Raw genomic sequence first — 27,569 nt, 5'->3', positions numbered from 1 at the left:
TACCACCATAAGTGTGAGCCACAGTATTTCAGTCAGTCCTATAATTATCTTATAAGAAGTTCCTAGAATCTAGATTCGATCAGTAATGCCTTGGTGTGCCAGTGGTTCTATATGTTGCATTATTACTTGAATTCATACATATTTGCTACAAAAAAAGTACATTATGTTTTCATGTACTTATTTAGTTAATTGTTAATCTCTAACATACAGTTCCATGTATGCCACCAATAGTATATACTTGAAACTAGATTAATTGTTTTAAGAAGAATATGGGAAATAAGAAACAGTGACATAAAACATTAATTACTGTAATGGCCCTGAGCATATAATTTTATGCAATGTGAAATGTACAGTACAGTATATATGTGTTGTAAACCAAGTTTTTAATTAAAATATGATTTTGTGAGTACTAATCATATAGCGTGTATTTCAAGGGTCATCTTACAACTAGCATTTAGGGAACTAGGATAAAATATTTTACACTTTATTGCAAACGTGTTTGCAGACAACAGATGGCAAATATGTGCTCTTGTATTGAGTAGAATATGTGTTGTTTTCTGTAATTCCCAGCAACTTGTGTTGACAAACGGTGCTAAATTAAATCTTTTTAATATTGTATATTAACAACATGCGGTGAGAGCCCCCCAAAAAAGAGAGAGAATGTTTTCTGGAAAATTCTGCATATGTATATTGTGTCTTACAAACAAATTTACAACAAGTACATAATAAATATATATTTTAAACACTGATTTGTAAAGACAACAAATTAATTTATTTTATCTGTACAGAAATGTGAGTATGTGATGTGAAAGGTTTGGATGACTTAAGAAGAGTATTCGTATTCTTCAGCACTGCGCCGCCCGAAATCCATCCAGCCCATGTAGTCTCTGTCGTTTATCCGATGGGTAGGGTCAATGATGCCTCTATTTGGCAGAACAGCGTATCTTCCAGAGGGACCAGCTACAATAACAAAAACACACAGCTATTATTAATATGAATATTTGATGTTAGAACAGTGATTATTATAAACTCAAAAATTCTTACTGAAAAGATTACATTGGTGTGCATAATATACAAATATGGAGGCTGATAAAAAGTTAAACATACCGGTACCTATTTTATGGATACATTATACATTGCATTTGCTATTTACTGTATTTTAATGCAAACTATAAAGTACTCAGTACACAGTAGTATATAACAGCCCTAATAAAAAGAAAGCAGTTTCTGTTTTGAATGATTTTTTTTATTGCATGAGACTATTTTTACATACTCTGACGGGGACTTACATCTTATAGTAAGTATTTTAATTATATAACTGATGATTCACATACAACAGCAAACTCCTCAAAAATTATTTTTACTTGCACTTTTGCTTAAACTTTACAGAGTTCTTTGTATGATGTTTGACTTCTTACTTGGGGTTTTGACTTCTAGAATGGTACAATGGGCACCAAAACCACTACCGTGTGGTGTAGTGCTTGAGGTGCTTGGTACGTTCCTTTAAAACTATTATGGCATTTAGCTCCAGTTTACAAAGTATTTCAGAACAAATTGTCAAATTGCAAACAAAATTTCAGTGCCACTGGTTTTCATGAGAATTTTAATCTGTGCCACAAATGTTGATGGGCCACTAAAAAACGTTTCCAAAGACAGGTTTCTGATTTCCTCCATTAAAACTCTGGTTATAATGTTTCAGTAAGAATTAAACAGCCGTCTACCTTGGCTTAGAGAAGGTTTGTGAAATTGTAAAACAAACAAACAAAAAAACAATTATAGTCAACTGAGTGTTTCCCTAACTTTCATTCTGAAAATTGAGAAAATACCTAGTTTTTACTGCCCAAAAATGGGAATTTTTGACAATCTAAAAACTCAGTTCCCATATCCAGCAATGTTGGATTGTAATGTGTTCTCTAAATGTTTGTCATACTTTTACAACTAGAAATACCACAGTATCCCATCTTGGTTGCTTTGAGACATTGTAACTGTTAAAGTTATCAGGCATTGGACTTTAGTGTAAACTTTCTACATTTATGCCTGAACTGTCCTGTAAATGTAAAAACTCTCCCATACTGATCTATTGTTCATGCAGATCACATACTGTCCAAACCATTTTATAAAAGATATGCATGAAGAAATATAATGCTGACTTAATTGCTAATTTATTAGTCATGTCTTAGTATAAAAGCAGGAAGCATATCGTATTTGAAATTCATTTTTAATTTAAATGCACCATTATTCACCAGTATTCTGGCCCCCTCATTAGGGGATCCGAAGAAAACAAGGTAGGAATACAAATGATGATCAGCTGCACATTTGTGAACATAGTACAGCATTTCAAATAAAAATCACTTTTAATGATTTAATAGGTGCTTATGTGATATGTAAATGTTATTGGGCAAGGTATACTTAGGGAGAAATCTGATAGCCATTATGAAGTCAAGAAGGATTTTTCCCCTTTCTGTGACATACGCTGTTTATACCAGAGCTTGCCTTAGCTCTGGTAAATGTGAGTAGGTCTCATTTGTAATTTGCACAATACTAATCTCTGGAATACACTGTACCATTTGATCCTTTTTTTCTGTTTTTCCTATATATGCACGTTTGGATTCCGAGCCGTAGAAGACCCTAAACTCAATATAAGACATCTACCTCTATCAAGATTTGGCTGTTCCCCTACAAGTGGTATTTTATCTCAATCTGATTGGACTTTTTATGTGGACTTTTGTATTTTATTTTATATACAATGTTACATTTTATATATATTATTTTTTTATTGGTGCTACCTTTCTCCCATTCTTTCTTTCTGTATCCATAACTGTTTAGGGTTTGTGAGGGAACTTTATTCCTTTTGGTGTGCTGCCTTTAAAACATTTTTCTTTGTGTGTGTTTTTTTTAGCACTGATCCTTTGTTTTGCTATACTTGTACTTTCTACTTAAGGCCTACAACAATTAAGGGTTTTCATGTTTCCAATGTTCCCAGTGCTTCTCATAGAGTGTCATTGCTTCTCCATGAGAAGCATCAGTTTGGTGGAGTAGGGTAATTGATGTGCATGTGCCACTTGTTCCTAATGCTTCTTTTTGAGATTGGACCAATATATCTTCTGTAAAGAGAAGACTGTCATGCTGCATTATAGGTAAGTTTAAAAGCATTTTACATTTTTTTTTTAAATTTTTTTTTTTTATTGTATGGGGTATAACCTAAAGCAATAAAAGAACACATTAAGAATAAAAATACATGTATTTTTAATGGTAAAATGAACTTGAATATTTTAGCCACTTTTTTCATTATGGCTTATTAACTTACTACAATTTACTCTTCAATAAACTATCCCCTTAAGTATTACTATTAAAAAAGCATGTGATGACAAATAAACCTTACTGTTACTTTCAATGCTGTTGCTTTCAAAGCTTTTTATGTTATATTGAGCTTTGAAAGCAACAGCATTGAAAGTAACAGTAAGGCTTATTTGTCATCAAATGCTTTTGTATATAATTTCACTAGGGTTATGTACATTTCAAACGAGAAATACATTTTTAGATATTTTTCTTAAGAAATAAACACTCTTTAGGTTTTTTGACTTCCTTGACTTTCAGAACATCCATGATATACTGGTGAGATTCTTTACCATGGACATCGTAAATACAAACAATCAGTAAAATAATTGTGGCTAAGAAATACTGATAGGTTTCCATATTCCACCCTAGTCTTTATAGGAACACTTGAAGCACAATACCCACCACCGTGCTCTGGAGTGGTTACAGCACCAGATGTGCCCTGGCACCCCACCACCCCACCAATGTAAGTATTCAAACTTTTTTTTAATGATTTAACTTCATACCAGTGGTACACCATGTGCAGCACCTTGCCTCTTCCCTCCCTACTGCCAAGAGCATTCATTAGCTTTTTTGAGCTAATTCCTGCAATTCATTGCCAGTTCATTGGATGAGTGCACCAGCTGTTTGCTCTCAACATATGACCTAAACCCTTCTCCTGAGAGGCAGAGAGCTTCACATGATAACCCTCAAATAAGAAGTGAAACTCTTAGAACATGTTTGTCTACTTACATTCTGTCGGTGCCAACACACTCCTGGTACCATAACCACTACAACATGCTGAAGCAGCTGTGAAGTAGCTGTGGTCCTTTGAGTTTTTCTGTAACATCCGCATGCTACTGATACCATCCAACAGTTAGCATTTACTAGTTTGCACGATTGACAAAAAGGTGCATTCCAATTAATTGCCAATGCAACTTCACGAGGACACAATAAAATATTTGCTTAGAACATGTACACTTCACCAGCAATCATCTGAGCAAGTTTCCATTAAGGGATTATTCAGTAAACATTGAATTCTAGTGACTTGGGAACCTAATTTCAAAATGTATGTGCAAATACCTGAATCACAGCTTGGCTAGTTTAGCTCCAATTTTGAAGTTTGTTTTTAATTCATTTACTATTTGCTGTTTAGCAAATTATTTCCTCATAGTTTCCATATACATGACCTATGACATTTCACAAGTATTTCATCGATATTGAAAACTGCATACTCGAGGCAGAGAAACTAACATTCCTCCTGCTTTTAGGGCTTTATTTAGTCTCCATCCTAAGTAATTGTATATGCTGCCCCCATTCTGTATAGAAGTCTTTATAGCTAAAATGTACAATGCTGGTTTCTAGCAGCCATGTAGGTGAAGGCAAACTGCAAGATGCCTCTATAGACTATAATCATTATTACATTATGGTGGCATTTTTGGGAATCTGCAATTCAAAAATTCCTGCACATTGCATACAATTATTGCTTGGATGATATTCAGATGAACTGAGGCGCCACATGGCGAAATGTTATTTTCGGACTAAGTGATTCAGATAAACAATCCTTTTCAGCGGTGTGCAAGCATAGTCTATATACATTATTTTTTAACACCATCTTACTGCAATACTATCCTTCACTTGCTCTTTTAATCACATATTACTCTAAATATTCAGACACAATAATTCCAATTAATCATACATATTGAAAGTGTTAATGCACCAAAGCAATTACTGTATTCATTAAAAATCCTCACTAGTTCTGTGATATGATTATTGCAAAGCATTCTGTGTCTTTTCTTAGCTGTGTTTGCTTCTTTTGGTATGTTTTTTCATGAATATTGCGGGAACATAATTTAATGTTAAATGTAATTTATTCATAGAGGCCACCAGAAGAAAAATCTTCTAGAAGTATGTACATTAAGAAAAATTACAACTCTACACTATCTAATATATTTTACTCTAATTGGGTAAATTATAATTTAAATGCAAAAAAGCATGAAATAATGGAAACAAAAGAGCAAAATTATTCGGCATGAAATGTCATAATTTCAAAGTAAATTCAATGTGAATTTCAATTTATAGACCAAAATAGTTGAAAAAATGGGTGACTGAATTTTTCCAATTTAGCTATTTTAGTCTTAAATTTTAAAATCTCTTTTATATTAGTCTGAAATTCTGATAAATCACACTTTAGTGAATAGGTCTCATTAAGATCTCGATTTAATGAGCTTTCCAAATGATTCAATACTGTTTGAAAGACTTGCCAAATGATTTATCTACAGAGGAATTCATGTAGACATGTATGATGACTTCTGTAGATAAATAATTTGAAAAGTTTTTCTAACATTATTGAATCATTTGGAAAGTTTATTAAATTGAGGCCTAAGTCATAATTGACTCAATCCCAAACTAAATGTGCAGCCAAACATGTAGGGCAGTGTTACAATAAATATAGAAAATGGAAAAAAGGAACAAAACTTTATCATCTGCAAACTTTTCACCTGTATCATGTTTTGTGTTTGTAAAATGTCAGGGATCCGGACTAAGTTTCCTAAAGAAAGTGTCCAGAAGTGTGAAAATGACAGTCAAGATGGATCAACTTAGGCCTTGATTTAATACTGTTGTATATGCCTTCCAAATGAATTCATATTTTTAGCTAAACTTTTAAAATTATTTAATAACGTGTAAAATATTTACATTTTTTAATATTTTCATAAAATGTGATATATTGATATATTGTTTATACATGATACATTTTTGATGTTTTAAAATGTTGAAAAAAAACCATTATAAACATTTAGCTAAAATATTCAATTATTTTGAAAGCTTACCTAGCAATATTAAATTGAGGACTTAGTTGGTCCAGAAGAGACCTCAACATTTGAATATTCACACCTAACACATTTCACAAGACCTTAAAAAATAGCAGTTCTTTATATATAACAACTACTTCCTTAAAATCCTGTGTATTATATTAACGTTGATTGTTTAAAATAAATCCCTAGGCAGGTGCTGGTGGCTAATTCTTCAATATTGAGTGACATCTGTCAATTCTTTCCTGTGTATGAATGATTCGCAACCTTATTTTCCAATGAAATGCTTCTCTTAACTCTAATGCACATGCTAGTGTATAATGTATTTTTATCAGATACAATCTTGCTCTAATGATTTCTGAAGTGTTTCTTTAATAACAAGTAGATTGTATTATGCCTTAAAAATTATGCCATAAAAATATGTTGCAAGATACACTGCCACATGTCAATCTGTTGGAAATCAAATACATTTAGTAGACTTACTAATGTTTGATAATATTCCAACTCATGCACTGGAAGTCTTAAGAATAATATATCAAGAGAAGCAATAATTGTTAGGTTGTAGTGCTATTAAATCGGGGAACATCATGAAAGGAAAGCTCTGAACTCTTTTTCTTTAAAATCATGAGTTTAAAGTAAAAACATAAACCTTAGAGTCAGTACATAGGTTTCTATACATAGTAATTACCCCTCTGTCACCTTTATTGTATATATGTTTGGCAGTATGTCTAAGGATGTCACATTATGTTTTCATGTTTGTATTTTATTTACTCTTGTATAGTTCTCCCATATACAATGGTTTCACCCCACTGATGATCTCTGCAGTGCGGTTTTCACATACGCCATACTGCTACATTATCTCATTCACTCTCCATTGTTCACAGATAATAACAATCAGAGAAAAAAACATTCAACTCTGGACCTGTGGTGGTGATTGTTTTTCGATGTTTCCTGTGAAAAACTGTTGGCCGTTACCATATGTATGCCATCAATGGTAAAATTAATTTACTTTCACAAAATACCAATTGGAAAAAATGTGGGAAAACCAAAATAATGCATATTGATTATTTCATTACAATCATTTGGGGAAATGTTAATTTTGCAGCTGATACAAACCAAACTTTTCAAAGAACCTGAAAACAAACTAACACTACAATAATTTACAAAGGAACAGTTTGTTTTTATGTTTTATTTGAACTGGCTCAAAGAGGATCTTAAAATGTTTGGAAATACAAGTATACAACTGTTCTCCCCGTCTCTCATAGGTTTTCTTGACTCTCTACATTTTTCTTTTTTTTTTTTTCGCCATTATCTAGTCACTTTTTCTTTAGCCTCTTGCTCAGCTTTATCTTATGATCACCTTTCCTTTTGTGCATCAGTGTCCTTTTTTTTGTCAGTAACTCTATTCTCCCATCCATTACTGCCCCTCTATATAACTCTTTGACTTCCCCCTTTCTCCTTGACTGTCCTTTTCCTCATATGCTCTTTCATCCCATGCTCTCCCATGGGTCTCTTTATTTCCTTTCTTCCGTCTTCTGATTACTTCTCATCTGGTGTTTTCTCTCACAATTTGTTTCCTTGTCTCTTATCCATTATCAAGTGTTCTCTCTTCCCTTCCTCTCTTCTTTTATCTTTTCAATGTCCTGGTTTCCCCTCTTTCTCATGGTCTTGTTTTACGCCATAAACTTCCCAGTAATATTTTCTCTCTCTGCCCTACTATTAATGTCTACCCATTTTACCCTTTCATCCTGCATCATCTTTTTTTTCTGCCATTCACATTCTATTCCTGAGTTTCTAACAGTATCACCTCTCCTATGTCTTGCCTATAATTCCTTCCCTCTGTCACTTTATTTTGAGCTCAAATTCCTTTATAACAAATTCTACAACCCTACATATTGCTCTTAAAGATGGCCCTGGTTTCTTCATTCACCCTAGGGTGCCATCAGCCCTATCTGCAGAACACATGTTTAGTCCATAATTCTCTCTTTAAAGTAGGCTTTATGGAAGCAATGTGTTAGCGATGTCAGTCTGCTTAGATACAAATGTGTTCAGCTTAAAGAAAGTGGCGATTGATATGTGTGTAGGGTAAATATAACATAAATGCAATTTAAGGACACTATTGTTATATAATAAATAATCTAATGTTTATTTTATGTGTGTACTATCAATGATATTCATGGGCAATTGGCCACAGGTTGAGTATTTGAAAAAAGCCAGTAGTAATTACAAACTTTTGTATAGTCAAATGCAGACTACACACCCTACAGGCTTGTAATATTCAAGGGGGTCAGCCATTTTGTCATAGGGAAATTAAAGATTGACCACATGGACTCATGTGACTGCACTTGATTGACCTTTTTCTTTTTTTTTCTCAATTATTATTGGACAAGTGTCCACCTTAACTGCTTCAAATGCCATATTCACATGACTTACCAACCTCTGGCATTTCAGAACAGCTATCATCATTTTAGAAAGTTGTGAATAAAAGAGAGGAACAGACAAGCAAAAAAATAGCTCCCTATTTGCAGATGATAAAAATAATATACATTACAATAAAATATAGTAATCTATCATAACCAACATTTATTTTTATTCAAAAGGAATCATTAGACAAGAGTCAGGTGAGATTCAATATAGTTATGTGCATTTTGAGATGACTATTAAACAAGCAATATAAGCCATAAATTGATTGAGCTGGGGATAATGAAAACTGAAAAGTACTTAGCAATAATTATAGGCAGCAGACAAGGCAACCATGTGCAATGTTAGTCAATAACTACAAGGGTCATTAAAGGACTGTCATGTGCAAAGAGGGGTACTAATATGTTTGATGTAAACTAAATTTGCCTCTATATGAATCTATAGTAATACCCCACCTTGCTGACATATTTGGGCTTCAATTTTAATGAAGGATATCATGGAAGTGACAAAAGTACAGAGGTGGTATACAAAACGAATAAGGGGTTCTTGCCTATATAGTCAGTCTAGAAAAGTTAAACATGTTTACTTTAGAAATGGTGTGTCAGAAGTGATACACCATTGTACAAAACCGTTATATAAAAGGCTCTCTAGTGACCTGTCCTTTAATAGGTTTGTTTGCAGAACCAGAGATCGCATAGCGAGACTTAAAAAAACAAGAAATTTCACTTTAAGCAGAACAAAAGGTGTAGTATTATCTGCCCAAACAGGTTGTTTTAAATAAATTCAGCATTTTTTTTAAAGAGATATTGGTGCCTTTTTGGCAATGCCGGATATTCAGCCCAACAAGAGCTTATAAGGTATTGACAACCTGTTAATCTGTGGATAGCTCTAATTAACCCCTTTCTGGTTGGATGAATAGTAGGAACCAATGCGTGAAAGCTATCCTAAATATAAGATAAGGCCAGGGACTAATGAAAGTATTTAGAAAATTGGGCAGACTAGAAGGACTGAATGGTTCTTATATGCCGTCACATTCTATGTCTCTATATTTCTATGTTTAGTCATGATAGACATTTTTAATTCTTGATGGAATCTTTTTTTTAACAAATAAAACCTATATAAAAAAAAGTGTATTTTACCACAATCATTTTAGGTACTACATTAAAAAAACAATCAAACATAATCTAAATACTGATCTACTCATACTATTATTTGACAGATTAATTTTAAAAACAGTGAGCTCCTTGATATGAAAAAGCTAACCTTTTCTTTGCTGCAGATATTTGGCCAACATTGCTCCAAAATTAGCCTTTTGATCTCCATTTCCGTCTATGCGCTGAAAGGTCTTTAGTTGGCCAGTAGAGGATGCACGGATATGCCTTGGGTGCTGCAGTAGACTCTGCTGCTCTATTTCTGGAGCCCCTGGGTCTTCATTGACAGTGCCTGTAGTTTGCTGTCCTATTGAGCTCGTTGAGAGCACAGCAAGTAATAAACAGATGCACATCCCACTGTACATAGCTGAGGAAAAAAAATTATTGTAAAAACATCATCTTCTCACGGAGAATATACTTTAGCAATTTGTTTAAATGGTGAGAAGGCATTGTCATGGTCATGTGGGGACAACCTTTTCATACCTTTAAGAACTGTGCTGTGTCTAAGCTTTAAAAATATATAGATATGTAGTGTGGCTTGAGTTTGGTGTGTTGTTAAAACCGGAAAACCAGCCTACTGGATTTTTAAAACCTTTTTACAATTTTTTTTTAAACATTAAACATTTAGATAGCACTGTACTTCTTTAATTGTGTGTCCATATTAACCCCAGAGCAAATCGTAGATGATCTATCTATCTATCTATCTATCTATCTATCAATCTATCTACCTATCTATCCATCATCCATCTATCCATCCATTCAATGTTCTAACTTCACATCCATGTCTTTATATCTGCTTAAACACTTAGCAAACTTGCTTAAAAAAAAAAGAAAGAAAACAATACATAGTGATTATCCAATCAAAAATACAATTTTATTTTTCATTGTCGTAGACAATTACTAGATCAGCATGGAGCCAAAAAGATAGTTCAATGTTAATCAAAAGTAAAAAATAAAATAGGATAAAAGCATGATCTAACCAAGAAGCGTAACTATCAAATAGAACATACCCGATTGAAATCTAGAGTTGAATATTCTTATGTGTCATTTTTATGACAGCTACTTAGAGTCATTATTAAAACATTACGCCTACTCAACATGTAATAGATATTATTGAGATTGTAATAATTGATCAATCAGTAATGGTAATGGTGGATAATAGCAGCACTGTTAAGACCATCCAACTTTGAAATCTATCACTTGTTTTGCTATCAGAATATGAATCCATGCATTTACTTGGTTGGTAGCTGGACAGCTATACCCATTGTAGAAAAGAGTAATTTTTTCCGATGGACCCAATTTTAACAAATTGAATTTTCCATAAGTTTATAATGAATACTGACTTTAATAAATAGATCCTGTAATCAATGATTGCTTTGTTGTAGTGTCCAAAGGTATCTACAGAGATGTCAACAGACAAACAAATCCTACAACAATGTATTTATGGAAAGTTCAATATGTGAAATGTGGGTATTTTTCCTTACATTACTAATGTTAAATGAGGATGCATTGTAAACTGCAATATATATGTGATGTGTGCTATCAACTTCCTACAACATGCCTCAGGGTAAAAACATTCAGAAAACAATAACTTGGCAAAAATAAAGATGTTTTCATCAATTTACAAAACACAGCAGATCTAGCTTGACCCATATTTTACATGTCAGCAAAACCAAACATCCAACTGAGTTTTTGTGAAATTGATTAGTCAAACATATTATTTATTAATAGTAGTTACTGATAACAACCAATTCAATATTTGGCTCTTTCCAGTACCAGGTTGCAGTGTCAACAAACTGAAGCACATTTTTTGCATTACAACTTTCACACACTCAAAACTTGACAATTGTTGGAAGGGAATGGTAGATATTCTGGCTGTAATCCTTACACATAAAATATACACCTTGCTTTTTTTTGTGTGTGCTGATTTAGAGTTGTAACAACAGGTAGGCCAAAGGTGTGTTTGTAAATAATCTAGACTTAGCAGGTGGCTGGCTGAGAGTAATGGGAGCATAGCACTAGTACAGCCTACACTTTTTATTGGCTATTTTCTATCTGAACCTGGTATACTGAGCTTCATTATGTTAAATGATTGTGATCTAAATAGAGGCACTAAGTCTTATCAAGATGCTCAAAATGACTGCATATTTATCAGTGCAAATGTACACCCTTCATGGGTATTAATGTATGAAACATTTTATACAGAGACATAAACTATGCCAGAGGTGTCCCATGCATCTATATTTGGGGCATTCCTCCACCCACATTGATCCTAGGTAAACCCCATAATGGAAGGTAGATGTTGGTGGACCCTAGTGGAGACTAGGGAGGGAAGAAAATAATTTAACACTCCAAACACTTCAGCTCCCCTTAAAGACACATGGGGGGGGGGGGGGGGGGGGGATTTTCCATCATGGTTTCTTTTTATATCAGAAGCTGTGTCCTTAAGTGAGGCATCCCAAAATGGGTTTCCTAAAAGTAAAACATCAGACAGCATACAGTGTCTAGAAAGGTGATTTGTCTTCCCTCTCTAACATGGGTTTGCTCACACTTGTATCCTGAATAAAAAGAAAGATCATTCTTACTTATTTGCTACCTGATTCTACATTTTCAAACGTTCGAATTCAATTCGAACACACGCTGACTGTAGGACATCAGTTCCAATTCAACTGGATCTGTGATATCACTCTTTCTCCCTTACTCTACTCCCCCACTATATAAACTCATTTAACTCCTTCAGTGCCGGAAAGGTGACTTTTCATGGTCTCTTCCCCTAGTAATAAATGGCTAATCGGGAAAAATATAGATTCAACTAGTAATATAAACATATAGCAAATAGCACATTACCATACGGATACAAACTACACTGACGATTCCAATCAGTTAAATACAATGGTGAGTTCAAATCTCCCATAGGACCTACACTTTTTATTATTTTCATTTGTAGAAAAAAAAAATCTTAAAAAAATAAAACTCTCCATATTGCACGTAGAACAAGATATAAATTACAAACAGGATGGATTTCTATGCAATGCTACCTTTTCTGATAGAGCAGGGCTACATAGACACAGGAGCAGGTTGCTCAGTAGAGGGATGCTGCAAGCTTACCTTTCTTATCTGCTCTGCTTTTCCAATAGAGTAGCAGGAATGGGCAGTGCTACAGAGGAGATACTGTACTCCAGGTAGCTGTGATAGAGCTTTTATACTAGCCCTTACTGTCATATGTTTGCACAGGCTGACGCAAACAAGGTATTGCCATGCTCAACTGGATGCCATCAGGTCATAATAAATTAATTTCACTGCAGGCGAAATGGAGTGAGGAGCTACCCCCTGCAATTGGCATATAAACCTATCTTCTCCACTACATTCCTAATTCACTGCCCCTAAGGTCTTACAACATATTGCTTTATTGGTTTGCCTTCTGCAGCCAAAAACCCAGGAAAAGACTTGTCATGGCTGATCTACATCAGTTCTGTCAGCCCATACCTCTGGACTGACTTACACTCTTTTACCTCCAATTCTTCCTCGCTCTGTCTTTCTCGTACATCCCTCTTGTTTTTCCTATCGCTGTCCCTTCTCCTGTCTTGTTATCCCCCTCTCAGTTGTTATTGTTGTTCTATGTAAGTAAATACGTTACGTTCTAAATTCCTACTAATTACTTCTGCAATTCTTGATTAGTGAAAGAATGTATCCCTACATATTGAAAGATACCCGGATATTTTAATAAGCAATTTATTCCATGTTTATATTACACTCCTCCTGTATTGTAGTTGGATCGCACATTACCAATCAGGGATGTTTCCCCCCACCAATAAACCACCAATATACCATAATTTTCGTAAAAAGTGAAAACTGTTTCATGCAACACAATGGAACAAGAACAGAGATGAACACACGAAAACAACACAAAACATAGAGCATTTGTAATAATACCTCTATTTGTGTGTGGATGGGGTTTGTACGCGCTATATAAATACCACGTTTTCCTGTTTATAAATACATGTTCATAAATATGTTATGTTCGTATGGATTGCATGCCTGTTTGTGTATGTGTTTATATATACTGATTTTTAAGTATGCGCTTGTTTTTGCATCTGTGAATGCATATATGTGTATATGTTTGTACGTGCCTAAATGTATACATACCTTTGTGCATGTTTGTGTTTATGTTGTGTCTTTTTGTGTGTGTATGCACTTATAAACACAATTTAATTAGCCATAACCCTTAAAACTGAAAAGTAATGTATGCATACATATAATAAATAATAAAGGGTCTGATCTATTTAGTCATGAAATTAACATGCAGCGTTTCATGAATATTGCTCCTTTAAAACCCTATGGGGCAAAGCCCACTGTGTCTTTACTGCAGTTCAGTGGGTCTCAGCAAATTAGGCAAATCCTTTGTTAGTTGCTATTTTATTTAAACGAATTAGGCTCGCAACCTAGAAACTGTGTGTGTCCTAATTGGGAATAAAAGCAGGGATTATAAAGTAGGATAAATAATAGCATGTTTCTCCCTTTTGAAATCATTACAATAGATAGCCCATATCTCCCTCCTGGTGATGTGTCAGATTAAGTGGACAAGGGGCTAACAGCTTGTATGTATGTCATGTCAATGAATGGCTTTAATGCATGTTCAGAGGTAAAGTCAACACAACGTTAAGAAAATAAACACATATTTGAGTGTTACAGATGTGTGAGTGTTGTAGATGTGATTGTGTTGGGTCTGGTGAGGTGTGGAGGAGAGGGTTATATGAAGAAAATGGGGTAAGGGGGGGATAAATGGACATATGTAGGGGAAGAAAGAGAGAAAGAAAGAAAGAAAGAAAGAAAGAACGAAAGAATACATATAATAACTTTAGAAAGTTTTCCAGAATCGCATGTTTGCAATGTTTAAAATAGTGTATGTTTTTGATATTTGAAATAGAATAATTGTGTTGCGTTGCTGGAAATAAATAAAATATGCAGAATAAAAAGTCTTCAGGTATGTTATACTTAGTATAGGCATAGCTTGCACACAGCTAATGATAGCCTAGGTGTATCTGTAATACCCCTCCTGCACCATGTGTACAGCAGAAATCCTTACAGATTACTAATTTAGTTTGTGATTAGGATTATTTCAGCCCCAAACAAACAAGAGCCGATGAGTGTTGGGCTCTGTTATCCGTGTCTCTTTGTATGTAGCACGATATACTGTCAATATCTCTAGTATTTAATAGGGACATTTTTTTATTTTTTCGTAACATTTTATTTATTCTAAGCTCTCCCCTCTGTTTCCTCTCTCGACTCTTTTCTGACTTGTAGACATTCTTTCTCCCCACTCTCTCTTCCTTCTCTTCGTCTCCATGTATTCCCCATGCTCTCTCTCTCTCTCTCTCTCTCTCTCTCTCTCTCTCTCTCTCTCTCTCTCTCTCTCTCTCTCTCTCTTTCTTCCTCTCTCCCCCTCACCGTGTTCTTACTTCTAATACTTTACATGTCCCCCTCCTTCTCATAGATCGAAGTACTGTGCTCCTTTATTATAACGCACTGGTACAATAAAACAGGGGTTCTCAAACACGTCTTCATAGAACCCCACTGGTTCAGCATGCACAGATCGACGGTTTTGTTTCAGTGGGCTAGATGGTAAGGAATGGTTTGTGTATTTGTGTGTGTTTGTGTGATTGTGTGTGAAAGACTGTGTGCGTGAATGTTTGTCTCTGAGAGTATGTATAGTTGTGTGTGTTTGTGTGTCTATGTGACTGTGTGTATGTGTGTGTGTTAGACTGTGTGTATGGATAGTTGTATAAGTTTTCTAAAAAATATATAGTCTGGGATTGTCAACAGATTGTCATTTTGGTTGAATAAAAGGAAGAAGATTCCTTGTATTTAGAAAACTCCTTGAAAAGCTGGCTACACTTTACTTGCAATTAGCCAGCTAAACATTGAGAGGGCATGTACAGGTTTGCTCCGTACTTTATGTACACAACTCATTCCTGTGTAATATATTATACTACTTAAGTGTAACTAACTCTCCTGTTTCTGACAGAGTCTACAAATGCCCTCTACACAGTCCTTATACTTGTTTTCACATTATTAGTGTACTGATCATTGCAGTAACTATAACAACAGAAATTCTCATTGCATCATTTGTCAGGAACACATAATATAACCCTCCCAGGGCAGTGATAGCGATCTTTGGCTGTCTGAGCATGATGTGAAAAGGGATCCGCAACATGCCTACACTGACTTATATTTGACCAAACTTTGACATTTCGCCGGGAGCAATAAACACTCCGCAGTTACCCAGTGTACCACTCTTTTGCCTTATTGTATTAACTGACCTGGACCAAATCCCTTAGTGTGAGTAGTTTGATTTCAATGGGAGACAGATTAAATCCCATGTCTAAACATGACATTATTATCTACAGAGCTTTGGCATATATAATCCCTTTAAATCCTAATCAATCTCACTCCTACACAAGCCAGCCCATTGCTCCAAGTCCATGCCTGCTCATCGATTTACATGATCGTCATTAGCAGGTGTCTGTTATCAGTCCATTAGCAGATCATCAGAATAAAGTTTAAAAGTCCCCAGGTCAGTGGCAGTCAATGAAAACAAACTAACCAATCACACTGTGTGCGTAATGTAGATTTTTGTAACAATTAAAGGGCATTAACATTGTATCTGGATGCTAATAGCTGCTGTGTCTTTCAAGCATGTTAGTGCTAATCTCAGTGCACTTCACTAGAACCCACAGCTTTAACTTTTGAGCTCACAGGATTCGATACATTATTATTTGGTTGAACAAGTCAGGATGAATACATGGGAACACACGAGATACCGTGCGCTGTCCAAGGTGCTGACTCCTGTCTTCTGAACTACAGTCTGTTGCTAAAGATTACTGCTCATCCTGTATGTAACAAATTGAGCATAAGCAATGTACCCGAGCGTAAACGCTGTGCCCTATTAAACATGCCCCTCTCCAACTAGTATTCACTGATCATCATTTCAGAATATATATAGAATCCTCAGTCCTTACCTGTTCCTCTTTTACTCCGGCTGTGCTAGGGGTAACACTGTGCCTCTGGGTGTCACAATGATCAGACCCACTCTGAAATCAGCAGCTCTGTAGGAGGGATATTTATAATATTACCAAGAGGCAGGGTGACGCAAGGCTGGGAAAAAATACCCCAAACTATGAAGGAGTGCGTCAGAATACCTCACTCACTTCCAAATACAAAGGGTGAGGAGGGAGTATTATAGTATTATCGTGATGACAGATCAACATATAGGATAGATCTTCCAGAGGAGGAACTATGAATTAGTTCATAGGGTTTACGCAGGGAGTGGGAAACAGCTCACTCTTATTTACGTGGGTGCCCACTCGTGTTTTTTTTTTCTGTGTTATTGATATTAACTTTTTCCCCACAGTTCTCTATTTGCAAACCAAAACAACAAGATGCTGAAACCGAGATCAGTGACAGTGACAGTGTTAATTTACTTGTGTATCTGTTTTTGTTTTATTTTTTAATTGTTATTTTAAATATGTATATTCATTTCCACATGAATCCACAGTAACTGTCTCAAATAGGACAATTATTGTATCCTTGGTATGTGCCAATGTATTATTTAGTATATTAAAAGGAATAATATATTAAGATTTCTCATGTTTCCAAATATGTCTCACATCTCATGTAGTACCTAAAACTGCCTTTCTGCTGATCACCAACACAAGAGAGCATTGATTTCAAGGTGAATTGTTATTTTTTTATATTTATCTGAAAGATGCTTGCTTTCTAATCATTATGGAACTAATAATGTATTGGGAGGTTCATCGTGTAGCCTCCCTTATCTGCAGCTTTACAAATATTAAAGACACAAAGACTTACTTATTCCTCCCGTTACTTTTATTAAGAACTAAGACGCTTAGAACCAATATTCTGAGTACATTTTGGTAGTTTGAATTTCTAGAAATAAAATTCTGACCTACTGTTGCAAAGGTCATAATGAATAAATGCAATGATCTGAGGTCTTATTAGTGAGCTATAAAGAGGTACTATAATCTTCTCTACTGCTGGCAGCATGTAATAGAAAATTTAACCTGCTGCTAACAACCTCCAGCTTTGTGGTACAATGTTTCTCCATTTAAAAAGAAAAACGTGTTTCAGTGAAAACAAAACTAGAGTCTGCCATTTCTATCTATCTCTCTATCTATCTATCTATCTATCTATCTATCTATCTATCTATCTATCTATCTATCTAGAAAAAAAGGAAGTCATGCCAATGACATGCCCATATTGCTGTATTAATATTTAAGATATTTTTTTGTTTTTCTGAGTAAATTCTTATAAGGAATCATTGCAATACATTTATTAATAGAAATAGTTACTTTTAGTGTAAATACAAGTAACTACTAACTACTAACATTTCACTTAATCTGCTTTAAATGATAAGTAAGATGAAGGAACATTGAGAAAGGTTGGAGTAAACTGCTGATTCAAGTGGTCACATCATGCACCATCATCTTGATAAATGTTGTAATATACTTTTTTGTAGGAGATTGAATTAATAAGCAGCCTGACCCAGGTGATATGGGGAATACATAACTCCAGGCACCAAGACCACTTTTGCCCATTGGAGTGGTCTGGGTGCCAACTCCCACTACCCTTAACCCTGCAAGTGTAATTATTGCAGTTTTTTTATAAACTGCAATTAGGGAAAATATATTCATTCTTACTGTAATTTCTTTTCCTGGCTATTATTCATGGCAGCATTTAACATATGGGTTTAGCTAATGGACAGGAAACACAAACAATTAAACAATTAAGCATACCTTCCCCTGGTATAATAGGAACCCCATCAGGCATCACACCTCAGTCAAGTAACAAGAAGAAAATCCAAGAGAGGGTGGGAAACCAAATGCTGCCATGAATAATAGTCAGGAAAAGAAAATTACGGTAAGTATGAATACATTTTCCCTATTCCTGGCTAATCATGGCAGCATTTAACATATGGGATTCCCCCAGCAATAATAACACAGGGAGGGAAATGCATGCTACAAAAAATAGTTTAATATATAAATCAGCTATGCAGAGTTAAGGACAGACAGGCCAAACTCTGAATCCGAGCGAGAAGCAATATCCACTTTGTAGAGTTTCACAAAGGTCTTTAAAGATGACCAATTGGCAGCCTTACAGATGCTCTCTGCAGGAACTCCTGACTCTGTAGCCCATGAAGTAGCGATGGACCTTGTGGAATGAGCTCTGATGTCTTTGGGGACAGGAACTTTTCTCGCTCTATAAGCCCTGGAAATAGTAGAGACTGTCCAGGAACGAAGAGTGAAGACTGAAGCGGCTTCACCTTTGCGAGAACCCCAAGGTATAATGAACAATTGAGAGGATTTCCTCCAAGACGCAGAGCGCTCTATATACATCAGTCAACATCTGAGAAGATCCAGCATATGACACCTTGACTCTTCAGGGGTAGAAGGATGCTGAAAATAGGCAGGCAAGACAATTTCTTGATTGAGATGGAAAGATGTAACTACCTTGGGAAGAAAATCAGGTCTCGGGCGGAGAACGACCCTATCATCGAAGAATGAAATATAAGGTTCCTCGGCTGATAAAGCCCTCATGTCAGACATTCTTCTGGCAGAGACTAGAGCCAGCAATAATAGTGTCTTCTGAGAAAGGATCTGCATATGTATGTCCCCAATAGGTTTGAAGGGAGGATCCGTTAGAGCCTGCAGCACCAGAGGCAAATTCCAAGGAGACGCCAGTTGTCTGATAGGAGGTCTAATACGTAAAACGGCTTTGAAAAAACGAACCACCATAGGATGAAGTGCCCATTGAATGCCAGAAAGAAATTGGCATATGAGTTTCAGCGCTAAGTAGATATTCCCCTTTAAAAATAAAAAGGGTGCATTAATATGGAAAAGAAATTATATATAAAAAATCATATAGGTCACAAAAAAGAAAAAAGCAAAAAAAGAAGGAAGATAAAAATGTGTCCAAATGTTCTGTCTTGTAACAAAGTCCTGAACAAAAGTCCAAATTTCGTAATGATTTGCAGGGACTCGAAAATGAGTTGAAATACCTTTAAAAAAACGGAGACAGGGAGAGATGCATAGCGTAATACTGTATCAAAAAGTATTTATTTTCCAAAATACAGGAACAACGTGAAAAGGATCCCCCCCCCAACATAAAACTCTTACATAGAATAAAATATAGTACTCATCGTGAGATATAGTGCAGGCAAAAGATCTGAATGCCAGAAAGAGCAGAGATAGCTGAGCAGTGAACTTTTAGGGTGTTAAGCCTAAGACCCTTCTCCAGGCCCGCTTGTAGGAAACCTAAGACTTGAGAGACAGTAGGAGGACTCATGTTCTGCACAGATGAGTTCAACCATACCGCAAAGGCTTCCCATATTCTGTGGTAAGTTGAAGTGGAGATCTTCCTGGAACATAAGAGACCACCTGGTCTGATAAGCCTTGTTTCATTAGGGATTGCCTTTCAAAAGCCATGCATGAAGCCTGAGCTTGTAAGGTTCTGGATGAACCACCTGGTCTGATAAGTCTTGTTTCATTAGGGATTGCCTTTCAAAAGCCATGCATAAAGCCTGAGCTTGTAAGGTTCTGGATGAACCACCGGGCCTTGTGTCAGTAGATCTTCCGAGACCGGAATCTCCCAAGGTTCCTCCATCGCCAACCTCTTCAGAAGAGGAAACCAAGGACGTCTTGGCCAGAAGGGGATTACTGCAATCCCTTTGCAACGTTCTCTGGAAATCTTCCTCAGAACAGCCTGAATTCGAAGGCAGGTACTGAGCCCTCTGAGTCCATTCTGCTTGGATGAAGAAATTTCCCAGATGTGCTCCCCATCCAAACTGACTGGCATCTGTCGTGATGACTACCCAGTCGACTTCCTTCAAAGGAAAACCTCTGGAAATGGTTTCCTCTTTCAGCCACCAACGAAGCTTCCTTTTCAGGACGAGAGGAATGTGGATCTGTCTTTCCCAGTCCTCTGAGCTTGTTCTGAAGTTCCTCAGGAGATACTGTTGAAGCGGACGTAGATTCCATTGCGCCCACCTGACCAGGTCTATAGTAGAGGTCAGGGTACCCAGGAGCTTCATAAACTCCCTTCGCGGAAGCAGAAGCCTTTTGAAGAAAGACCTGAATACGATTCTGCAGTGCAGTGGTGTATCCTGGTTTTGTGCTGCCCTAGGCAGGACAAAACTCAGGCGCCCCCCTCCCCCCGCGCCACCCCCACCCAACCTTTCCCCCCGCCCCGCATTCTAAATACACACACACACACTCGCTAACAGAAACACACACACACACTAACAGACACACTCACACTCACTAACAGACAAACACACTCACTCACTAGCAGACACAAACTAACATACATACACACTCACAGGCAAACACACACTAACAGACACAGACACACACACTAACAGACACACACACACACTAACAGACACAAACACTAACAGACACACACACTGACACACACACACTAACAGACACACTAACAGACACACACACACACACACACTAACAGACACAAACACTGACACACACTAACAGACACACACACTAACAGACACAGACACACACTCACCCACCCACATTAACCCTTTTTTTAAAATTTATTTTTAACACATTTTTATTTTTTTTAACACTTTTTTAAATTTATTTTTAACACATTTTTTTTAAATTTTTTTTAACACTTTTTTTAAATTTATTTCTAACACTTTTTTTTTAAATTAATTTTTAACACATTTTTTTTTTTAATTTAACCCCCCCCCCAGCCTCCTTACCTTTGGGAATGCTGGGGAGGGGGGGTGTCTCTTCCTCCCTGGTGGTCCAGTGGCTGCTGGGTGATCGGGTGGCAGTGGCTGCTGGGTGATCGGGCGGCACTGCCTGGCGGGCGGGCGGCTGGCCGGCGAGGGAGCACTTCCCCTGAGCTGTCTGCTCAGCTCCCTCGCCAGCCTCAGAGTGAGGCTGGGAGCCGGAATATGACGTCATATTCCGGCTCCGCCTCCCAGCCTCACCCAGCAGCCCACCAGCATGTCTGTTAGCCGTAATTGCAGTTACCTGCCTGCCAGCTTCTGTGTCAGGCTCACAGTGAATTCTGTGCCCACTTGCCCAGTGCCACCACTCATATCTGGTGTCACAATAGCTTAAGCTTGCATTTAAAAACAAAACATTTTTTTTCACTGTAATAGATTGAATAGCAGTTAGTTGTCTTCAAGCGGGTGTGTCAGGCCTACCGCGTGTACTCTGCCAACCTCTGCCACTGCACAGTGCCACTCATATCTGGTCGCACAGTAGCTTGCACGCATAGTACCACTAATCCAAAAAAAAAATGACAGGCAGAGGCAGGCCACCCCGCAGGGGCCATCGTGGTCGTGGTGCTGTGATTCCCTTTTGCCCTAGAATAATGCCCAGTTTTCACAGGCCACGTACCCTGAACTTGAAAAGTTCTGAGGACATAGTTGACTGGGTAACACAGGACACCCAATCTTCTACAGCTTCCGCTCGGAACCTTGACGCACCATCCTCCTCCAGCTTAGCTTCGGGCACCTCTCAAGATACCACTCACCCGCCTGCCGCCACCACCGACACTAGCACCACAGCCGCTTCACTTGGTATGTCAGAGGAGTTATTTACACATCCGTTTGAAGAAATGAGTGATGCGCAACCATTATTGCCAGAGGATGTAGATAACAGGGATATATCTCAGGCAGACAGCATTACACCCATGGACATACGGTGTGATGATGATGATATTGTACCCGCTGCTGCTTCCTTTGCTGAGTTGTCAGATACAAGTGAAGCGGTTGATGATGACGATACGTCCATGGATGTCACGTGGGTGCCCACTCGGCAAGAAGAAGAACAGGGCGAAAGTTCAGATGGGGAGACAGAGAGGAGGAGAAGGAGACGAGTTGGAAGCAGGGGGAGGTCGTCGCAAGGAGCTAGTGGCACAGTCAGACAGCATGCATCGGCACCCGGGGTCAGCCCGACAGCACGCCAATCAACGCATGCTGTGTCCACCACCAGAATGCCGTCATTGCAGAGCTCAGCAGTGTGGCATTTTTTTTTGTGTGTCTGCCTCTGACAACAGCAATGCCATTTGCAACCTGTGCCAAAAGAAACTGAGTCGTGGGAAGTCCAACACCCACCTAGGTACAACTGCTTTGCGTAGGCACATGATCGCACATCACAAACGCCTATGGGATCAACACATGAGTACATGCAGCACACAAACTCAAAGCCGCCATCCTCCTCCTGGTCCAGCATCTTCAGCCACGTCAACCACTGCTGTCCTCCTTGCCCCCTCTCAACCATCTGCCACTCCGTCTCTCGCCTTGAGCAGTTCCTGCTCATCTGCCCTCAGTCAGGTGTCTGTCAAGCGTAAGAAGCCAATGTCAGAAAGTCACCCCCTTGCCCAGCGTCTGACAGCTGGCTTGTCTGAACTATTAGCCCACCAGCTTTTACCATACAAGCTGGTGGAGTCTGAGGCGTTCAAAAAATTTGTAGCTATTGGGACACCGCAGTGGAAGGTACCCGGCCGAAATTTTTTTTCACAAAAGGCAATCCCCAACCTGTACTCGATTGTGCAAAAGGAAGTAATGGCATGTCTGGCACACAGTGTTGGGGCAAGGGTCCATCTGACCACTGATACCTGGTCTGCAAAGCATGGTCAGGGCAGGTATATCACCTACACTGCGCATTGGGTAAACCTGCTGATGGCTGCCAAGCATGGAATGCGTGGCTCTGCAGAGGAGTTGGTGACACCGCCACGACTTGCAGGCAGGCCTGCTGCCACCTCCTCTACTCCTCCTACTCCATCCTCTTCCATAACCTCCTCGGCTGAGTCCTTTTCTGCTGCTGCGTCTTGCTCCACATCAACGGCACACCCCCAGCTCCCCAGGTACTATTCCACATCCCGGATACGGCAGTGTCACGCCGTCTTGGGTTTGACTTGCTTGAAAGCAGAGTCACACCGGACAAGCACTCCTGTCCGCCCTGAATGCACAGGTGGAAAAGTGGCTGACTCCGCAGCAACTGGATATCGGCAAAGTGGTTTGTGACAACGGAACAAATTTGTTGGCGGCATTGAAGTTGGGCAAGTTGACACATGTGCCGTGCATGGCACATGTGTGTAATCTGATCGTACAATGCTTTGTGCATAAGTACACAGGCTTACAGGACGTCCTGAAGCAGGCCAGGAAGGTGTGTGGCCATTTCAGGCGTTCCTACACGGCCATGGTGCACTTTGCAGATATCCAGCAGCGAAACAACATGCCAGTGAGGAGCTTGATTTGCGACAGCCCAACACGTTGGAATTCAACACTCCTAATGTTCGACCGCTGTTAATGAATATTTGTATGACCGGGGTGCTAGGACAGCCTCTGGGGAGCTGGGAATTTTTTTGCCACGTTACTGGACGCTCATGCGCAATGCCTGTAGGCTCATGCATCCTTTTGAGGAGTTGACAAACCTAGTCAGTCGAACCGGAGGCACCATCAGCGACATCATACCATTTGTTTTCTTCCTGGAGCGTGCCCTGCGAAGAGTGCTGGATCAGGCCGTAGATCAGCATGAAGAGGAAGAGGAAGAGTTGTGGTCACCATCACCACCAGAAACAGCCTTATCAGTATCGCTTGCTGGACCTGCGGCAACGCTGGAAGAGGATTTTGAGGAAGAGGAGTCAGAGGAGGAATGTGGTTTTGAGGAGGAGGAGGAGGAAGACCAACCACAACAGGCATCCCAGGGTGCTCGTTGTCACCTATCTGGTACCCGTGGTGTTGTACGTGGCTGGGGGGAAGAACATACCTTTATTGAGATCACTGAGGAGGAGGAAAGGGAAATGAGTAGCTCGGCATCCAACCTTGTGCAAATGGGGTCTTTCATGCTGTCGTGCCTGTTGAGGGACCCTCGTATAAAAAGGCTGAAGGAGAACGACCTGTACTGGGTGTCCACGCTACTAGACCCCGGTATAAGCAGAAAGTGGTGGAAATGTTACCAAATTACAACAAGTTGGAAAGGATGCAGCATTTGCAAAATAAATTAAAAAGTATGCTTTACACAGCATATAAGGGTGATGTCACAGCACAACAGGAATCTAACAGGGGAAGAGGTGAAAGTCATCCTCCTCCTCCCACGACCACGCCGGCAAGGACAGGATGCTTTAAAGACGTTTTGTTGATGGAGGACATGCTGAGCTTTTTAAGTCCTACGCATCGCCACAGCCCTTCGGGAACCACCCTCAGAGAATGACTCGACCGACAGGTAGCAGACTACCTCGCCTTAACTGCAGATATCAACACTCTGAGGAGCGATGAACCCCTTGACTACTGGGTGTGCAGGCTTGACCTGTGGCCTGAGCTATCCCAATTTGCGATAGAACTTCTGGCCTGCCCCGCTTCAAGTGTCCTGTCAGAAAGGACCTTCAGTGCAGCAGGAGGTATTGTCACTGAGAAGAGAAGTCGCCTAGGTCAAAAAAGTCTAGATTACCTCACCTTTATTAAGATGAATGAGGGATGGATCCCGAAGGGACTGACAGTGGGCAATACATTCGACTAAAAAAGGCCTGATGAGATGAGCTGCCTTGGGCTAAAAATGGTCCACACGCTGCTGTATTTTAGCTCTGAATGCCGGTTGACTTGCGTGACTTATCCGCCACCAACTAGGGTTCAAGCCGCAATGTTTTAGGGCACTTTCTGCTTGGGAAACAAACATCAATTTTTATGGCCGCTGCTACAGCAGCGGCTGCAACAATACCTAATTTTTCAGGCATGTGTACATGCCTAATTTTTCGGGCCTCTGGTGCTGCACTGTGGCTTCAAAAACCAACCCAAAAAAGGCACATAACAGGGATTAAACTGATAGGAATACTACTACTTAACACACCACCTATCTGGTGGCACATTAGATTGCACGTGCAGTGCCCCAAATTTGAAGTAGGAGGACCGACTAAGCATCTTTTTCCATCTCCCGGTTCCTAAAATCGATGCCATATACACGTCCCCTGATAGGGCACCAGCTCGTTATTCTCTTGGGCGCCAGCTCATTTTTCTCTTTTTCACTTCACTAGGGACACTTTACTGCACTATGGGCACTTAGACCCACTCTTTGTCTTGCACACTGTTATTCATAGCCAGCATCTGTGATGGGAAATCAGGCAGTCATCTAAACGTTTAGATTGAGCTTTAGCTTAGAACACCCTTGAAGGTGTTTAAGGAGATTAGGGCTAGTTTAGAGGATCTCTTAGACCTAGTTTAGAGGATCTCTTAGATCTTCTTAGACCTCTCTGAGTCTTTATAGCCCTTCTACCTATCCAGCATTTCTGGAAACTAGCTAAGAGAAAGGGTGGCTGTGTGTCTGTGATACATTTAACTTTATACCACCTTATTGACTCTTCATCACTCCGGTCTCCATACTCTGCCTATACCCATCTATTTAGAGGGAATTTCCTTGCCCCTGCCAATATTATATAATAGGTAATAGTATTACCATTATTACACAATTAGTGCTCTGAGGACAGGTGTCAATCCATATCTGCCAAGTGAACCTATGTATGGGGAACAGTCTCTATTCTGCTCTGTGTCAGTGTGTATCATGATCTCTCAGGACAGGTGTCAATCCATATCTCCCAAGTGACCCTATGTAGGGGGAAAAGTCCCTATTCTGCTCTGTGTCAGTGTGTATCATGATCTCTGAGGACAGGTGTCAATCCATATCTGCCAAGTGACCCTATGTAGGGGGAACAGTCCCTATTCTGCTTTGTGTCAGTGTGTATCAGGGGCTCTGAGGACAGGTGTCAATCCATATCTGCCAAGTGACCCCATGTAGGGGGAACAGTCTCTATTCTGCTCTGTGTCAGTGTGTATCATGATCTCTGAGGACGGGTGTCAATCCATATCTGCCAAGTGACCCTATGTAGGAGGAACAGTCTCTATTCTGCTCTGTGTCAGTGTGTATCATGGTCTCTGAGGACAGGTGTCAATCCATATCTGCCAAGTGACCCTATGTAGGGGGAACAGTCCCTATTCTGCTCTGTGTCAGTGTGTATCATGATCTCTGAGGACAGGTGTCAATCCATATCTGCCAAGTGACCCTATGTAGGGGGAACAGTCCATATTCTGCTCTTTTTCAGTTTGTATCAGGGGCTCTGAGGACAGGTGTCAATCCATATCTGCCAAGCGACCCTATGTAGGGGGAACAGTCTCTATTCTGCTCTGTGTCAGTGTGTATCATGATCTCTGAGGACAGGTGTCAATCCATATCTGCCAAGTGACCCTATATAGGGGGAACAGTCCCTATTCTGCTCTGTGTCAGTGTGTATCAGGGGCTCTGAGGACAGGTGTCAATCCATATCTGCCAAGTGACCCTATGTAGGGGGAACAGTCTCTATTCTGCTCTGTGCCAGTGTGTATCATGGTCTCTGAGGACAGGTGTCAATCCATATCTGCCAAGTGACCCTATGTCGGGGGAACAGTCCCTATTCTGCTTTGTGTCAGTGTGTATATGGGGCTCCGAGGACAGGTGTCAATCCATATCTGCCAAGTGACCCCATGTAGGGGGAACAGTCTCTATTCTGCTCTGTGTCAGTGTGTATCATGATCTCTGAGGACAGGTGTCAATCCATATCTGCCAAGTGACCCTATGTAGGAGGAACAGTCTCTATTCTGCTCTGTGTCAGTGTGTACCATGGTCTCTGAGGACAGGTGTCAATCCATATCTGCCAAGTGACCCTATGTAGGGGGAACAGTCCCTATTCTGCTCTGTGTCAGTGTGTATCATGATCTCTGAGGACAGGTGTCAATCCATATCTGCCAAGTGACCCTATGTAGGGGGAACAGTCCATATTCTGCTCT

The 27,569-nt window shown here is 39.0% G+C and overlaps 1 protein-coding gene across 2 annotated transcripts; it reads right to left on the bottom strand.

Annotated features, from left to right (window-relative positions):
* Window positions 1-68: 68 nt before the first annotated feature.
* On the bottom strand, window positions 69-16,858 carry CCK (cholecystokinin). Of its 2 annotated transcripts, none has more exons than XM_063450644.1 (3): window positions 16,720-16,858; window positions 9,813-10,067; window positions 69-960 (listed from the first exon to the last, which is right to left on the bottom strand). In XM_063450644.1, the coding sequence occupies exons 2-3, from the start codon at window positions 10,063-10,065 to the stop codon at window positions 824-826; spliced, it is 390 nt and encodes a 129-aa protein (XP_063306714.1). In that variant the 5' UTR covers window positions 10,066-10,067; window positions 16,720-16,858; the 3' UTR covers window positions 69-823. The 2 variants fall into 2 exon arrangements, with proteins under 2 accessions (XP_063306714.1, XP_063306715.1); XM_063450645.1 differs by lacking the exon at window positions 16,720-16,858 and adding an exon at window positions 12,809-12,880.
* Between the last annotated feature and the right edge of the window lie 10,711 nt (window positions 16,859-27,569).

Source organism: Pelobates fuscus, chromosome 4 (assembly GCF_036172605.1).
Source record: "Pelobates fuscus isolate aPelFus1 chromosome 4, aPelFus1.pri, whole genome shotgun sequence".
NCBI classification, from domain to species: domain Eukaryota; kingdom Metazoa; phylum Chordata; class Amphibia; order Anura; family Pelobatidae; genus Pelobates; species Pelobates fuscus.
This window is presented reverse-complemented; position numbering and strand designations above follow the sequence as displayed.

Excerpts from the sequence above, each read along its gene's own strand:
- CCK (XM_063450644.1), bottom strand. The coding sequence starts at position 10,065 with ATGTACAGTGGGATGTGCATCTGTTTATTACTTGCTGTGCTCTCAACG. Across the intron at positions 961-9,812 it reads ATATCTGCAGCAAAGAAAAG|CTGGTCCCTCTGGAAGATAC; the intron begins GTTAGCTTTTTC and ends TTGTTATTGTAG.